This window comes from Solanum verrucosum, unplaced genomic scaffold (genome assembly GCF_900185275.1).
Source record: "Solanum verrucosum unplaced genomic scaffold, falcon-dt-bn FXZP01000278.1, whole genome shotgun sequence".
NCBI classification, from domain to species: domain Eukaryota; kingdom Viridiplantae; phylum Streptophyta; class Magnoliopsida; order Solanales; family Solanaceae; genus Solanum; species Solanum verrucosum.
This window is the reverse complement of record NW_026020332.1, coordinates 5,285,633-5,303,998: the sequence shown is the minus strand read 5'-3', so window position 1 is coordinate 5,303,998 and position 18,366 is coordinate 5,285,633. Positions and strand designations below refer to the sequence as shown.

The following is an 18,366-nucleotide window of genomic DNA, read 5'->3' as shown; positions in this document are numbered from 1 at the left end:
ATTTATGAAAATAATTATTTCAAATTGTTTGAAATTTGAGAAGCTTGAAAATTAACTAAATTGTGGAGGGTCAAAATTAGGTGTCAACAGGACCACCGTTGGGTTAGGCCTATAAATAAATTTTTGATGTAGTCTAAATAAATATTATATTTTTTGCTAATATATTTCTTAATTATGAGTAAATATTATTATTATTAATATTATAAATTAGTTTTCAGAAATTTATATGACATTCTAATTAATACAGTAAAAGTACCTATTTGAACTAACTAACTAATAAATGGATCACATATTTATTTGACAAGTTCAACATTATAATGTTTAGAATAACTAAATAATAATTATCGAGAAATAATAAGACACAAAATATGATCGATAAATAAATCTGAATTTTCTTATATTTAATATATAATTAGTATTTTATTATTTTAAAAAGATAAAATCAAGAGAAAGCCAATGATCTTTTACCATTTGATAAAGATTACATCTTATCCATTCCGTGACAAACTTTTGTCTTATCTACAATATTCTCATCAAGACACTCACCTTGCACACATACATACACTCATTACACTAACATTTTTCCTCTCCAAAAACCACAAAAAAAATAAAAATATAATCATTTTTAGATAATATTTTTGTTTTCGATTTTCAAGGAAAAAAATTACGAAAAATATGTTCTTTGACTTTTTTATATCTAATATGTTGTCAGTATTTTATTATTAATTATAATAAAAAGATAAAATCTACTGAGAGTCAATAATCTTTTGTCACTTATCAAAGATTTCATTTTGTTCATTTCGTGACAAACTTTTGTTTAACCTACAATATTCTCACCAAAACACTCATGACTTGCACACATTATATACACTCACTCCACTCTTGTTATTCCTCTCCAAAAAACCACAAAAAATATATTGTCATTTTTAGATAACATTTTTGTTTTCAATTTTCAAGAAAAAATTTGCAAGAAATATGTACTTTGATTTTCTTATATGTAATATTTTATTATTAATTATTATAAAAGAAAAAATCTGGAGAGAGTCAATAATCCTCTGTCATTTATTAATGATTCCATCTTATTCATTTCATGATAAACTTTTGTCTTACCTACAATATTCTCACCAAGACACTCATGACTTGCGCTCTTTTCTGCCTATTACACCCCTTCGCTCTAGTGATTGCTTCGTATACTACACTTCTTATCCAGCGTATTGAACTCGTTTATTCCATTCGCTCCCTAACTCTAAGAGCAACTCCTCTTTTTAGAATTGTTGAAGAAACTACTAACTCTAACTATCTAACTGTACTGATCGAGGTCGATCTCACTGACCCCTTGCTTTACTACGCCCAAGTCGGAGGCTAAGCAGTGCAGAATAAGGTGAAGGACTGAAGGTGGATATTGCTCATCAAGAGCTTGGTTAAGTGTCCAAGACCGTATGACACTCACTCCACTCACTTTTCCTCTCCAAAAACCACAAAAACTATATACTCATTTTTAGATAACATTTTTGTTTTGGATTTTCAAGAAAAATAATTACAAAAGATATGTTCTTTGATTTTATTATACCTAATATTTAGTTAGTATTTTATTATTAATTATTATAAAAAGATAAAATCTAGAGAGAGTCAATAATCCTCTGTCATGTATTAATGATTCCATTATTCATTTTGTGACAAAATGTTGTTTTACCTACAATATTCTTAGCAAGACACTCACCTTGCACGTATACCCAAGATAGGTGATGGAACAAGACCCATGACACCTCAATATACTACTAAAATCAAACAATAAACTAACTCAATGAATAATATATACAATATAGTCATTTGTATATATTAACCTGTTTTTACAAATTAAAATTCATGAAAATGAAAAAAAATCATATATAATTTAAATCCATTTGAAAGAGTATCGCTAACATGTATGAGACAAATAATAGTACAAGATACAGAAATAAGTTCATATAATTTTGTGAAAAGACATATCTATAGTACCTGAGAAGCTCAGAAGTCTCACACTAAATTTGCCCAAATAAAAAGTAATTAACAACTTAAATATCTAAATATCATATTAAAATTTAATCAATTTTCTAAATTCTACCTATAATCACATAAATTAAAATAAAAAAAATACTAAGATCCTTGTGCTAGCATGAGCACTTGTGTCTAGTAGGTAATAGAAGACGGAGCCTCTAATTTTTTTAAATTTTTTTTATGCTAATTAAGTAATATTTTGTAAATTATTCAGTACATTGTTAAAAAAAAAAAATCATACATGTAGAGTATGGAATAGAAATCTCACTTTTTATTAGAAGATTGTAAATTAATTAATCAATATATATTCAGATTGACTAAATATGTAAAATGAAAAGCCGTCCTTGTAGTATCAAAATGCTTGAGGCCCACAATTGGGCTATTTTAGAATATTTGAGAGAAAATGATCAAAATAATCCTTAATGTACATGTGGTGAATTGTTATTTGTTAAGAATCAAAATGATCATATTTTACTTAAAACTATATTTATTAAGTGGTATATATCAAGGACTAAAACAACTTAACTTCGGCCAATTTATACATTATAGATCATTTGGATCATTTTCTCAATATTTGACGATATCCTATCCTAGAATTAAAAGTTTTAATTTTCTTTTTATTATGTTTCGTGTACTTGATATAAAAATTTTAAATTCTTACACGTCATTATATTACATAATATTTTTTAATTCATTAAAAAAAATACAAACCTTATTATTAATAAAAAAAAAATTAAAAGGGAAGAAGTTATGGTGATCATTTCACAGAGGATCCTCCTATTTAAAGGATAAAAAGGATGGGGATACTTGTATATGGCCTCCACCATGTGATACGGATTGATTTATATATATCATATTTTATATAATCTAAATAAATATGATATTCTTTGTTAATATATTTCTTAATTATGAGTAAATATTATTATTAATCTTATAATTTAGTTTTTAGCAATTTATATGACATTCTAATTAATAGTAATAAATATCACCTATTTGAAACAACTAAACAATAATTGGATCACATATTTATTTGACAAGTTCAACATAATAATGTTTAAAATAACTAACTAATAATTATCGAGAGAATAAGCACAAAATAAGATTGACAAATAAATCTGAATTTTTTATATTTAATATATAATTAATATTTTATTATTTTAAAAAGATAAAATTAAGAGAGAATCAATGATTTTTTGCCAATTGACAAAGATCTCATCTTATCCATGATGTGACAAACTTTTGTCTTACAATATTCTCACCAAGACACTCACCTTGCACACATACATACACTCACATTTTTGCTCTCCAAAAACCATAAAAAAATATATATAGTCATTTTTAGATTACATTTTTGTTTTCGATTCAAGGAAAAAAATTACGAAAAATATGTATGTAGTTGATATTTTATTATTATAAAAAGATAAAATCTAAAGAGAATCAATAATCTTTTGTCACTTATCAAAGATTTCATCTTATTCATTTCGTGATAAATTTTTGACTAACCTACAATATTCTCAGCAAGACACTCACTTGCATACACTCACATTTTCCCTCTCCAAAAACCACAAAAAATATAGTCATTTTTAGATAACATTGTTTGTTTTCAATTTTCAAGAAAAAGTTACAAAAATATATGCTCTTTGATTTTCTCACATCTAATATTTCGTTAGCATTTTATTATTAATTATTATAAAAAGATAAATTTAGAGAGAGTCATTAATCTTTTATCATTTATCAAGGATTTCATCTTATTAATTTCATAACAAACTTTTGTCTTACCTCCAATATTCTCACCAAGACACTCATGACTTGCACATATACATACACTCACTCCACCCTCTCAATAAACCGCAAAAAAGTATATAATCATTTTTAGATGATATTTTTCTTTTTCGTGTTTCAAGAATTTTTTTTTACAAAAACATATGTTCTTTGATTTTCTTATGTCTAATATTTTATTATTAATTATTATTAAAAAAAAAATCTAGAGAGATCCAATAATCCTCTGTCATTTATCAATGATTCCGTTTTATTCATTTCCTGTTAAACATTTACCTTACCTACAAAATTCTCACCAAGACAGTACTCACCTTGCACTCCACTCACATTTTTTTCTTTTTTTTGTCATTCACCACTAGAATTCTACACACTCAGACTATTCCTCACACCACACACAAGATCTTTTACCCTCACACGAATACACACTCAACACCTCACAAAATCCTCACACCACTCCCATGGCAACACACACTCACGTTTCTTTGGTTAGTTCACCACTCCAAATCACAGCATTCATCCACAACAACTACAGAAAGAGAACTAATAAGTCGAGGTCGCGTTCATGCGTCTTGACCCAATTCTCCTTTATATAAAATATATAAATTTTTTACTTGACAAATCAGTAGACTCAATATATCTTTAGTGTGATACACGAGGAGAGGTCATATTTACGCGTCTTGAAAGTGTGTGTTTTGATTCCCGCGCCCCCTCCACACACACATATTTGAGAGTACGGAGCCAAAAGGATAATTTTTTTCTTTTAAAAAACATAAACAGTGAATTTTTTTTTTAACCAAAAGGTCTTCTGATAAAATTGACGCCGTTACTCTGTTAAAAAAATCGCTGCCCCAGCAGCGTTCTCGTCCAATTTTTTTTCTTCTTTTTTCCTTAACATCACTGCCCCTGCAGCGTTTTCTCAAAAAAAAAAAAAATTAAAATTAAAATCACTGCTAAAGAAGCATTTTATATATATATATTTCTTAAAAAAAATTTTAAAATCGCTTGCCAGGCAGTTATTTTACGGAATTTTTTTTTAAAAATAAATCATTTAACCATACATATGCTGTGGGAAATTCATTTTCCAAAGGCAGCAATTTAAAAAAAAAAAATCTCTGCCTGGCAAGCGATTTTTTAAATTTTTTTAAAGAAAATCGTTGCTATAGTGGCGATTTTAATTTTCAAATATTTCTTTTAGAAAAACGTTGTAGGGGCAGCGATGTTAGAATTTTTTTTTTTGACAAAATCGCTGCCACATCAATGATTTTAAGGAAAAAAGAAAAAAAATTTGGACAGAATTGTTGTTGGGGCAGCGATTTTTATTTTTTTTAACGGAGTAACGATGTCAATTTTGTCAGGAGCGAATTTGCCCTTTTGATTTTAAAAAAAACTGATATGTTGGGGTTATGCTTTTTGAAAGAAAACAGTTGTCTTTTTGGCTCCGAACGGCTAGTTTTGACGCACGTTCGTTGCACGTGAATGTCAAATTATGTAATATACTATTTTTAAAATTAATGTCAATGTTATCAAACCAAAAATATAAGTAAATGATTATAAATGGAATAATATATTATAAATTCCTATAAATAATTGATGTAAACTTTCTTATGAATACTAAGTGTATGCATATTGAAAGTTATGAAATCAATATCCGAAAATATTTGTATATGTTTATAATATAAATAGATAATGTGATGTGACACCTTACATCTCTTTGAAAAAGTTATAGATCAGAACTCTTCGAAAAAATCACATCCCTTTAATGTGAAAAAAATGATTGTTTTAAATTTAGGAATATTATAATAATTTACATTTAAGTTAGAGAGTTCATACTTTTAAGATAATATATTCTCTCACTAACGAGTAGAACTCTATTACAACTCTACAATGTATGTACACCAAAGCACAACCTATATATTGTAGCTAGACATGAATTGCATCAATACAATTGAGCCTTCTTTTCCTTTTTGGGCAAGGTGCAATGCAATTGAGCATCAATACAATTATTTTCTAAAGGAAGTCATTTGCAGCTATATGGTGCACATACATTACGAATGATACCAACTAAAATTGTAACATCATCATTGAATCTCATGTCACCAAAATAAAGAAGTCCGGGTTTAGTACTAAATAATAATAGCAAAAAGAACTACTATTACATTATTGAATAAGTAAATATAGTAAATGTTATCTAATAAAGAGTGTTTTCCCCCCTCTTAATCAATTTATGTAAGAATCCAAACACCAACAGTAATAATCAGACCGTGAGATTTCCAACAATTGTGCAGGCGTCATCTTCTCAAATTCAATTTGTCTCCATGACCCAAAAATATTACAAGTTTTTGGGTCAATAACAAGTGGCCACTCCTCCATTATATGAGCTTGTGATTTCATTTTCATGTACAACCTCATTGTTGCCACACAATCATCATATGGATCTTGAACTCTTGTCTGAATCTCATACCTATCAATCACAACATAATTTGATTTTAATTTTTGAAATTAAGTTTTCATATTTAGAAACTGATAAAAAACAATATAAGTCACAATAGTTAACAATTTTAAGTATTTACGTACGTACCCAAGATAAGTTTTGGTCAAGTACTTGAGTGAGTTGCTGTTCTTGTTTGTGTCCATCAGTGGAGGGTATTTTGCAGTATCCCTTCATACAAATTTAAAAAACGTCAAACAATATGAGGAATTTACATAATATAATACAATAATTTTTACGTCATAATTAATTGCCTTATTTATCAGGTTATTGATCGTTGTCACTTACCTTATCATTACTGATGAGTATTGGAGTCCTAAGCATTTAAAAACACGATCCAAATCGTGACCAACAAGGATCCTAGCCCTTCCACTTCCAGAATGAATTTGCCAAAGAAGTTCCCCATTACAAATATAATATTGAATTTTTCCTGCTACTTGGTTTATTGGCATTGTATTCCTCATGTGTTCTGGACTTATCCCCGATGTTTCATACCTAAACATTCACATTATTATTCAATTCGTCTACATTAGTTAATTAATTAATTGATTACCTGTAGTTAGTGATTGGCCTATTTGGTGCAACGTAGGAATCAAAGAGGATTCTTTCATGTTCATCAATTAGACAAACTCTTGCACAAAGGTCAATAGAATCATCGATGCCACCACCTACTATTTTACAAGAAATAGCAACAACTTTTCTTTGGATATTGTCAATCCTTAAGTCATTTGGAAACCCCAATCTCGCCACGCGATAGAGAAAACCCTGGAAAATAATCATCACAAGTATAAAGATTTGAGCAAAATAGGATAAGTTATTGAGTTTGAATAAACATATATACATTATTTGAGCGTGAAAGTTGACATAATTCCTTGTGAGCCCTTAATGCATTACGACTAGCAAAGAGTGTCAAACAAATGTTACATCCTAGCTCCTTGAAAATCTTTTCACAATTAGCCTTTGGTAATGGCCCTAAAATAAAAATAGAGCAAAATTTGTTAGCAATGTATAATCATGTTACAAGTCATATGACTAATTAGAACTTTTTGCTAGAAAAAAAAATTGTATATACCAATAAGGTGTTGTCTCAAAGATGCAAAAGATCGACAATGTTTTTCACAAATCCAACACATAGGTTCATGAACTGAATGATAGGATGTCCTCATGTGTTCAACTAGAGACTCCATTGTGTTGAACTTCTTATAGCATGCTGCACATTTCCTGTAGTCCATGAAATTTGTAAATAATTCAGCTATTATTTCAAAAGCTCGAGAAAACAGCCATAGGATAGAAAGACAATACAAATAAATTTACAAATAGAATGGATGACTACTTAGCCAAACTGACTTCTACTAGTGGATCTGGAACCTTCTACCTCTCCTATCAACAATTGTACGTAGAGCAAGGTTAAAGGTTTAAGTCTATTAGACAAATGGCAACTTTTGAGGAGAAGATATGAAAATAGAAAAAAAAGAAATTTTGTGTTACTCTTAGTATTAGTCCATCTGATAGGTTAGGTTATAAGGTACATGTCTCCCTCTAACCCTTGTAACTTTTTGTTATATATCGATATGATAGGGGTCGTCAAGATAACCCCTCACACCAAAGACTCACAAACTAAGGTGATGGCTTATACAAAAACCATCTATATATACATGATTATTAGTGCAGTTAAATATAATGAAACATTAATTAACCTATTTTTACAAATCAAAATTCACTGATAGTAAAAAAAATCCTATATAATTAAAATCCATTTGAAAGAGTATCTATCATGAATGAAATAAAAACAAGTTAGTAAAACTTTGTGCAAAAGACATTTATATATAGTACCTGAGAGTTTGAGAAGTCTCATATCTATGGTCCATGACATTAGTAGCGCTTGGAAGAATTATTAAAAATTGAATAGAAAAGAATGAAATGTGAGAATAGTTGAGAGGGCATCAAGGTATTTATATAACAGAAGACAAAGACTTTCAAAAAATTTTGAGTGCTAATTAAGCAAGATTTTGTAAATTATCAAGTGCATTAAAAATCTCACTTTTATAAGATTGTATCTTAATTAATAGATACATATTCCATATTGACTAAATTAAATATGCAAAACATAAAGTTGTTACGATGTAGTAAAAAAATACATATCCACTTAGCCAAACTGGCTTCTACTAGTGGATCTGGAACTTTCTACCTCTCCTATCATCAACTATCGAGCGAGGTTAAAAATTTAAGTCTACTAGACAAATGACAACTTCCTTCAATGAGGAGGAGATATGAAAAGAGTAATTTTTTTTTGTAAAGTTAATATGACTTTTGATTAAGATGCGAAGATCTTGTATAAGCTACTCCTTCCCATCAACTTTTTAGGTGTTACTCTAAATTGTACTAATCCCTCTGATAGGTTAGAGGTAAGGTCGGACTCCATGTCCCCCTCTAATCTTTTGTAACTTTTTGTTATATATCGATATGATATATATAGGGGTTAAAGCTAAGTGATGACTTATAAAAAAAATCATTTGTATACATGATCAGTGTAGTTAAATATGATAAAACATTAATTAATCTATTTTAAGGATTAAAATTCACTGATAGTGAAGAAAATCATATATAATAAAAATACATTTGAAAGACAAAAACAAGTTAGTAAAATTTTGTGAAAAGACGTGTTTATAGTACCTGTGAGTCTGAGAAATCTCATATATATGGTCCATGACAACAACAATAGTGCTTAAGAAATATTTAAAATTGAATAGAGAAGAATGAAATATGAGACTAATTGAGAAGGCATCAATGTATTTAAATAGGTAACAGAAGGCAAATCCTTGAATTTTTTTGAGTGCTAATTAAGCAAAATTTTGTAAATCATCAAATGCATTAAAAATCTCACTTTTATTAGATTGTATCTTAATTAATAGATATGGACTAAATTAAATATCCAAGACAGAAAGCCGTTACGTTGTAGTCAAAATGCTTGGGGCCCTCAATTGGGCTATTCTAGAATATTTGAGAGAAAATGGTCAAAATAATTCTTGAGGTTGAATTATTTTTGTCCTTGATTTATACTCCCTTCATTCTATATTAGTTGAACTTTTGCGGTGTTTCACACCCTTTAAGAAAAGTAGATTAAAACATAAATTAAACATAATTTTTCATTTTTACCCTTATTAGTTATTGTCAAATTTATTGAAGTCATCACATTGAAAATCCAAATGAAGGGTAAAATTGAAAGAACACTCTAAAAGTAATCTAGAAAACTGAACAATATATTAAGCTAATTTAAAAAATGAAAAATGCCTCAAAAATTCAATTAATATGAAATGGAGGGAGTATCACTTCATAAATATAGTGTTTAATGTACCTAAAATGTGCTTATTTTGATATTTTAACTGTAAAATTTAGTAGTTTCTGTTAAAGTTAAATTAGAAAATTGTTATTCCCTCAGTTTTTTTTATATGTCACTTTTTTAGATTGTACTTGTATTAAGAAATTAAGCAACTTTACCCTTCTCCCTTTATTTAATGTTTTCTTAAGTCAACTTTTCAATAAAGGATGAATATACTAGATTTCTAAAATTAAAATGCATTTGGATGACTATTTAAATTTTTTGGTTTATTTTCAAAAAGCAGACTTTATAGAATAATGAATGGAGAGAGTAATTAATCAATGTATGAAGTACTCCAATGAATATTAATTACTTATTAGTTTTCCTAGATTGGTCAAATTATATATTTTCAAGACTAATTAATTACTCTATCAAGGGTATAATAGGAAGAATATGGTAATTTATGCATTGATTAATGACAAGTATTTTGATCCAACTATTTATAAAAAAAATTGACATATATAAAACGAAACGAAAGGAGTAATTTTTTATTTTTTTAAACCAAATAGAGGGGGACATAAAGCCTAACGTCATTTTACATCTTAGAAAGATCATATCCTATTAAGATTCTGATTCAAAGATCTTTACAAAACAAAATAACTATACGAATGCATTTAAACTACAATTGTTAATGGCTTAATGCATATAAATAAAAGTACTCAAAAAGACTAATACCTGGCAATTGTTAAATTTTCATGGTTTTCTTTTTTAGAGTTAAATAATAAGAATTTTGACTAACATTTTACGATGTATTTTTTCATCATATTGATATGCAAGAAATTACAATTTATAGTACTTTTAGTATAGTTTTTGAATATCTAAATTTTTTGTTTAAAATACCGAATTAATGTAATCTAATTTAACTTTAAAAATTTGTCAAATTGACTTTCGAAAAGCACAACATGACGAATAAAAATGGACGAAGGTAGTAGAATTAAAGATCAAAATGGTCATATAATTTCATACATTATATCAAAAACCAAAACAACTCAAAGATGTAGTAATAATAAAAAGTAATACTATTACATTATTGAATAAGTATATATCATAGTCGATTGTCGTTCAGTAGATCAATTTCCTAGGAATCCAAACACCAACAATAATAATCAGACCGTGAGATTTCTAGTAATTGTGGAGGCATCATCTTCTCAAGCTCATTTTCCCTCCATGATGCAAAATTATTACGATTTTGTGGGTCAGTTGCAAGTGGATAATTCTCCCTTTTATGAACTTGTGATTTCATTCTCATGTACAACCTCATTGTTGCAACACAATCATCATATGGATCTTGCACTCCTATCTGAATTTCATATCTATTCGATTACAAGACAATTAAGATTGATTCAGGACGATGTGTGAATTTGAACATAAAAAGTCACAATAATTAACAATTTAAAGTATTTACGTATGTACGTACCCAAGATAAGCTTTGCTCAAGTACTTGAGTGAGTTGCTCAGCTTGCTTGTTTTCATTAGTGGAGGGTATTTTGCCGTATCCCTACATACAAATTAAAAATATTAAAAACAAAAAACATTAAACAATAGGAGAAATTTACATATAATTTTTTACTTTGATTGTAATTAATAGGAGTAATTAATGTAATTTAGTAAATTTACTCTCTTATCATATTACTAATTGTACATGCATGTTGTGTTTACCTTATCATTATTGTTGGGTACTCAATTTCTAAGCATTTTAAATCATGATCCAAATTGTGACCAACAAGGATCCTTGCCCTTCCACTTCTAGTACGAATTTGCCAAATAGGTTCCCCGTTACAAAGATAATCTTGAATTTTTCTTGATACTTGCTTTAGTGGCATTGCATTTCTCATGTATTCTGGCCTTATCCCCGATATTTCATACCTAAACATTAACAATATTATTGATCAAATCGTCTATATTATGTTAATTAATTAAACTTTAGTACGATAATTAATTAATTACCTATAGTTAGTGATGGGAATATTTGGTGCAACATAGGATTCAAAGAGGATTCTTTCATGTTCATCAATGAGGCAAACTCTTGCACAAATATCAAGAGAGCCATCGGTGCCACCGCCCACCATTTTGCAGGAAAGAGCAACAACTCTTCCTTGACTATTGCCAATTTTTAGGTCATCTTGAAAACCTAATCCCAACCTAGTCATGCGATAGAGCAAACCCTGAAAATTAACAAATATATTTAAAACTATGAGAAAAAAATAAGGTGTCAAATGAATAAGTTGAGTTACGTTTAACCATAGTTGTGTTGTTGGAATAAGCATACATTATTTGAGCGTGAGAATTGACATGATTCCTTGTGAGCCCTTAGTGCATTCCGGCTAGCAAGGAATGTCAAACAAATATCACATCCACGTTCCTTGAAAATCTTCTCACACTCAGCCTTTGGCAATGGTCCTAAAAATCCCATATAAAGCACAATTTGGTAGCAACGCATAATCATGTTACAATAATGTGACTAATTTAGCAGAAAAAAGTTAACTAGACTCGGAGGGAAGCTAGAATTAAGATTTTGGGGGTTGTAAATTTAGAGAAAAATATTGCAAATATGCTTGATGGTGGGGTTTGAAGCCACAACATTAGTGTGAAAATCATTTTCACCGCCCGACCCTTCCTTACCAGTGGCGGAGCCAGAATTTTCGATAAGAGGGTTCAAAATCTGAAGAAATAGACACACGAAGTAGCCGAAGGGGGTTCGACATCTACTATATATACCTAAAAAAATATTTTAACCATGTAAAAATAATATAATTTTCCGCGAAAGGGGGTTCGAAATGGTAAGGTGGCTCCGCCACTGTTCCTTACCACTGAGTTGTCAATCAAATTTGTTAGGGGTTCACAAGTTAATATATATACATATATTTATTTATTTAATTTTCTAGTACAAATACAAAGTCTACAAAAAAGCTAGAAGGTTCGTCAGAACCCACGAACCCCCACCTAGCTCCGCCTATATATCTAGACTAGTACTATTGCAACTTGTTGCTAAGAAGAAAAAAAAAAGATTACCAATGAGATGCTCTCGCAAAGATTCAAAAGATCGACAATGTTTTCTACAAATCCAACATATGGGTTCATGAACTGAATGATAAGATGTCCTCATGTGTTCAACTAGATGCTCCATTTTGTTGAACTGCCTATAGCATGCTGCACATTTGTTCCTGTAGTCCATGAATTTTTAGAGGGGTTAAGTTCTACGTACTGACAATATAATATAAACAAATTTGCACAATCTAGTCATTTATATATAAGGTAAGTAATGTAATTAGCTATGATAAAACATTATTTAACCCTTCATCATAGATTAAAATTCGCTGATATATAGTATAAAAATCGAATATAATTTAAATCTATTTGAAAGGATACTAATATATCAAAGAGTTAGTGCTGGGCTAGAGGAAAATCAAAGTTTATCAGAAGCTTGGTCTAAAATTCCTGAAAAATTAGCTTTTTATGATTACATAGGCAATAATCCGGGAAAAGGAGGATTATTCAGAGCAGGTTCAATGGATAACGGGGATGGAATAGCGGTTGGATGGTTAGGACACCCTATCTTTAGAGATAAGGAAGGGCGTGAACTTTTTGTACGTCGTAGTATGCCTACTTTTTAAATACATTTCCAATCGTTTTGGTAGATGACGATGGAATTGTTAGAGCCGATGTTTCTTTTAGAAGGACAGAATAGAAGTATAATGTTGAACAAGTAGGTGTGATATATAAGATACAAAAACAAGTTAATTAGTAAAACTTTGGGAAAAACAAAAACTACATATGTATATATAGTACCTAAGAGTCTCAGAAGACTCATATCTATGATCCATGACAGTAATAATAGTGCTTGAAAAATATTGAAAAGTGAATAGAGAAGGGAGATTGGTGAGAATAGTTGAGAGGGCATGAAGGTATTTATATAGGTAACAGAAGATGAAGCCTCTGACACTTTTTTTGATGCTACAATATTAAAATATCGTGTATACAATATAGATTAAAATTTTCATTTTTATAAGATTGGTATATTAATTAATATATATATATATATATATATATATATATATATATATATATAGAGAGAGAGAGAGAGAGAGAGAGAGAGATTGGTTAACTATGCAAAATTAAAAACCTTTGTAGTAATCAAAATCCTTGGGACCCCACTATTTGGGCTATACTCAGAGACGAAATCAAGATTAAGAGTTTGTGGTTTTTTAATATATAGTGGGGTTCAAATCCACAACATTAGTGTGAAAAACATTTCCACGACTTCTTCATTACCATTGAGTCATCAAGCAATTTTGCTAGGGGCACAAGTTAATATACATATATTTATTTAATTTTCTAGTACAAATATAAAATCTAATAAAAATATTGATTCGATCGAACCAACGAACCCCACCTAGCTCTGTCCTCTGGCTATACTAGAATATTTGACAGCACCATGTCCTAGAATCAGCAAGACCACTCATATCTAAGGTTCTAAAAAAATTTGAAAATTTTACATGTCAATATAATTCATTTATTCATTTTCTAAATTTACCAACCATACTTGAAAGGTAAACATTAAGTAATATATTTGTAGTTTGACTCTTGTGTAACCTAACTAATTAGGTGTACATATCAATTTGGGGATGTCAAATGGATGAGCTAATTAAATGTTGAATTTATGATATGTTAAAATAAAATGAGTTAATAATAGGTGAGCTATTAATCGTTTAAGTATTACTTGGACTGAAATTGACTGAATCTAGGATAAGATACATAATAGTCATGTCCCAATTAAATTGTTTTTAAAAAATAATTTGTTAAATTACCTAATAATTTTTAATTCATCAAACAAAAAAAAGTTATTAAGAAAAATATCCTGACAATAGTTTTCATAGATCTATTTGATAGCTACATATATATTTCAAATCAACCTATAACTTTTAGATAGGATGAATAAGACTGATCAAATGTGTTAAGAGTTATAAATATGTGAACAAATTGTTAACTCATTCAAACTCAAACAATTTAAATATGAACTAATTTTATCATCCTATCATCCTTAAATATGATATATGCTCAAGTAAAAGTTAAAGTTAGGAATGAATGAGATGCCAGAGTTATGGTTGTAATTATCTTCTATATGTGAAGTGATCAGAATAAATGCTTTATTGATACATATATATCTTTATCAAAGACTCTTCAAGTTAAAATTAATTTCGACCGTACATGTCCTGTCAGAAAGGCCAAAATTAACGTTAATATATACTTATGTTATTTGAGTTGACAAAGATATATTGATATAAAGAATATTTATAGTACTATATGATATAACAGGATAAGAAATTGAAAATCTTAATGCAATATGTCATAATGCACTAAGGTAAAAATGGGACGTACTATCGGAAAAAGCATTATTAGAGGCTGTAGATAAGGTATTCCTTTTTTATGATCATGTTAGTTTTACTTTTACCTATTCACATAATCTTATTTAGATTCATAAAGGGACTGATTCAGGCGGCTGCAAATTAATTAAGCTCTGTTATAGAGTATTCATGAGGGAGAGATATGTGTATTTCTTTTTTGAAATATGATAAGGATTTATGTCATAGCTTACTGTAACAATTTCAGATGTTATTATGCCTAAATTATTATTCCTTTTTCACTATTTAATTGTGGTAAGGGTGGTGTGTGTAGGATGGTTAAAGTATTAGGAACAGGATTATTTCTTTTTTATTGCCAATACATATTAAATACAGAGATACTAACAACGAGAAAAGTGTGCGAGAGAAGGAGAGAGGAGAGCGGGATATACAGGAGGGTGGGGAGCAAGTTTCTAAATACATGTGACTCACACTAGATACATGTATCTGGGATATCAGATATAGAGAGAGTGGCGAGCACGATAGGAGAGTGACGAGCGAGAGAATTAGATACACATGCAAATCCATTTGGATATAGTGTATCTATAACAAATTATACTTAATTTTAACCTCATGTATATCTGGGCGCGCTAGATACATATATCTGAAATCCAAAATCTGATAAGTTTTATAATATTATAAACTAGCATGAATCTAAGTAATATTAACTCCTAAACTAGAACTAGGGATATGTGAACAAACTGTATAATCATACTATATATAATAATACTTTGAATCATACTATATTATATAATAATTATGTGAATCATACTTTTTTATAAAGCCTACGTAATCATATATAGTAGGATTCGAAGTCAAAGGTTGTGGATGTGATTGGGCGTTACTTGCCCACTTGCTACCTATGATTATCTAAGATACTATCAGATATGTTTTTTTCCTCTAAAGTTACGATCTTTGTCTAAGATTTTCACCATAAGATATTTGGTCAATCTTTTTTTTTCACTAACAAATACTGGAAGTCACTCTATTTATTCAACTCTATCTTTTTGACCAAAATGGGACCCCACTTAATATATTCGTATATTATGGATGCTGCTAGAGAAAAGATGTAAATTTAGTGATTTACAGTTCAATAATAGTAGTAATTTAGTAGATTCTTGTGAGTTGGGACCCTTCTATTCTTCTTTTTGGTTCTAGCTGAGGGAGGATACATTAGAAAGTTAAACTTCTATATATTGATGATAGTGGAAAATTTCCATCTACTATCTAATAATCACCCAAAAGTAATTACTGAAAAGAATAAAAAATGTTCTTTAACGCATTAGAAATGATTTTAAAATGTATTTGTTTACCAACGGGATCAAATAAATCTGCTACCTTATAATGGCTCAAAACACCCTTACTGTAACATGATTCAAACATGTCATCCTTCTACCTATTGGATAAAATTTGTCTCTGACATTGTTTTCAGGCTTAAATAACGTTAAAGACAAATTTGATCTATTTTTAGTACATTAACGACATTTTTTAGCCAAAAAAGTGGAAGAAGGGACAAATTTAATCCAATAAATGAAAGAAAGACATTTTTTAATACGTTAAAGACATTATTTATCCTTTTCAAAAATGATTGCAACTATCTTGATAAGTGGAGTCATATATATATTATCTGGGAAAAAAAAGTCGACATAAACTACAAGTTAATTGATAAATATTTAAGTTAGCCGATAAAGGAAAATTAATTAGTTTAACCATTAACACAGTTTAATCGTTATAATAAATTGCTTGCAATAATTCTTTGGTAAATTATCATGATCTCCAATTATTATCTGTAAAATTGGCTTATAACTAAAATAATGCAAAAAAGAAAAATATTGCACTAGAAGGGTATAAAATTAGAAATAATTGTGTTCATCGAAGCTATTCCATAGAGGAGGTGAAATTGCTAATCTCATAAAAATATCCATTAATTTATATCTAAATTCTAATTCCATCGACTAAACAAACCTTATTGATGATGACTTTTAATTAAATTTGTTCCCTTTCTTTATAATAATCTTTATCGCGGTCAAGTATTTGTTTACGTTATGTAAGAATAATTTTATGTAAGTTGTGTGCCACGTGTTTTCAGACCTAAATATTGTCTAGTATGGGACTGTCAACTAATGAAGGTGAAAAATACGTAACGAATATGAATGAATATGCCAGAGAACATTTAGGTTTTTATATATTTTCATTTAAAATAAGTTTTATATAAATAATAAATAATATGAAGGTAGAGACAGGATGGGTTTAAGAAGTGATTGTGCGAAGGAGTGGGTGGTGGGGTGGTGCCGGAACTAGGATGCTAGCCTACTAGGTAGGATATCGAGGGAAGCAAATTCAGAATTTAAAATTTAAAATTTTATTATAATTTTAAATTAATATATAATAGATTGAGTTTATAATTAAATACTTATAAATATTTGATAACATTTTATATATGAGTAAAAATTGTTGACTTCCATTCTCTAAAGACCCGCCCTAATCGGTGGACGGTGAGGATGGGTGGAGTTGTTTTTTTAGCAATAAATATTTAATATTTTAGTCTCAATAATTTGTGTGAGGTTTATAATATTTATAATTAAAACCATCACTAGAAAAATGTAATTATCTGATTAATTCTCTTCAAGACCGTCAACTCAAAGAACTCTTGCTTATTCTTGAATCAATGAAATACTTGTTGTTGAAATTTCACTACGAAAGCGGAGTCAAACTTTAATCACAAACATAGAAGTATGCAAATTTGTGGTTCACCACTTAAATGAAGTGTTGATGATAGGAAAATACATTTAACATAATATTTTCCAAAAAATTATTTCATTGGAGAAATCTTTAAAAATACGAAAAAATGGATATACAGACAATTATTCTCTTTGACATGGCTCCTTTGTTTTTTTCTCTTTAACAAACGGATTGGGTACGTAACAAATTAAAAAGTTAGAAAGCATAAGATTCTTCAAAAATCAAAACGGTCAAAAGGCAAGCCACCAATAATCGTGTACGTAGAGGGAGTGGATACGTACTGATGTGATGTATATGTGAATATTGAAGGATATCCCTATATTCATCGCTACAAGGCGGAGTTAAAAATTAAGATACAAAATTTGCGTTTAAAATAATAAAATTCTAGGTTTATATATTTTAAATTTTGACTCTGCATGCATATGAAGGTTATGAAACCATTTTTTGTTCTTCTTCTGCAATTTGCTACAACTACTGCTATTTGTGCTACTTTAATTTGACAACTAGAACAGAGCTTGCTCTCATAATCTAAATAATTA

At 29.0% G+C, this 18,366-nt stretch overlaps 2 protein-coding genes across 2 annotated transcripts; both read right to left on the bottom strand.

Moving 5' to 3' along the window:
* Positions 1–6,033: 6,033 nt before the first annotated feature.
* On the bottom strand, positions 6,034–8,172 carry LOC125836495 (RNA exonuclease 4-like). Its single transcript, XM_049515667.1, has 7 exons — positions 8,138–8,172; positions 7,377–7,525; positions 7,146–7,276; positions 6,858–7,069; positions 6,593–6,799; positions 6,395–6,475; positions 6,034–6,277 (listed from the first exon to the last, which is right to left on the bottom strand). Exons 1-7 carry the CDS (start codon positions 8,170–8,172, stop codon positions 6,034–6,036), a joined length of 1,059 nt encoding a protein of 352 aa, XP_049371624.1.
* Positions 8,173–10,761: 2,589 nt separating this feature from the next.
* Positions 10,762–13,548, bottom strand: LOC125836373 (uncharacterized). Its single transcript, XM_049515549.1, has 7 exons — positions 13,473–13,548; positions 12,696–12,847; positions 11,953–12,083; positions 11,631–11,848; positions 11,343–11,549; positions 11,101–11,181; positions 10,762–10,996 (listed from the first exon to the last, which is right to left on the bottom strand). Exons 1-7 carry the CDS (start codon positions 13,505–13,507, stop codon positions 10,762–10,764), a joined length of 1,059 nt encoding a protein of 352 aa, XP_049371506.1. The 5' UTR covers positions 13,508–13,548.
* Between the last annotated feature and the right edge of the window lie 4,818 nt (positions 13,549–18,366).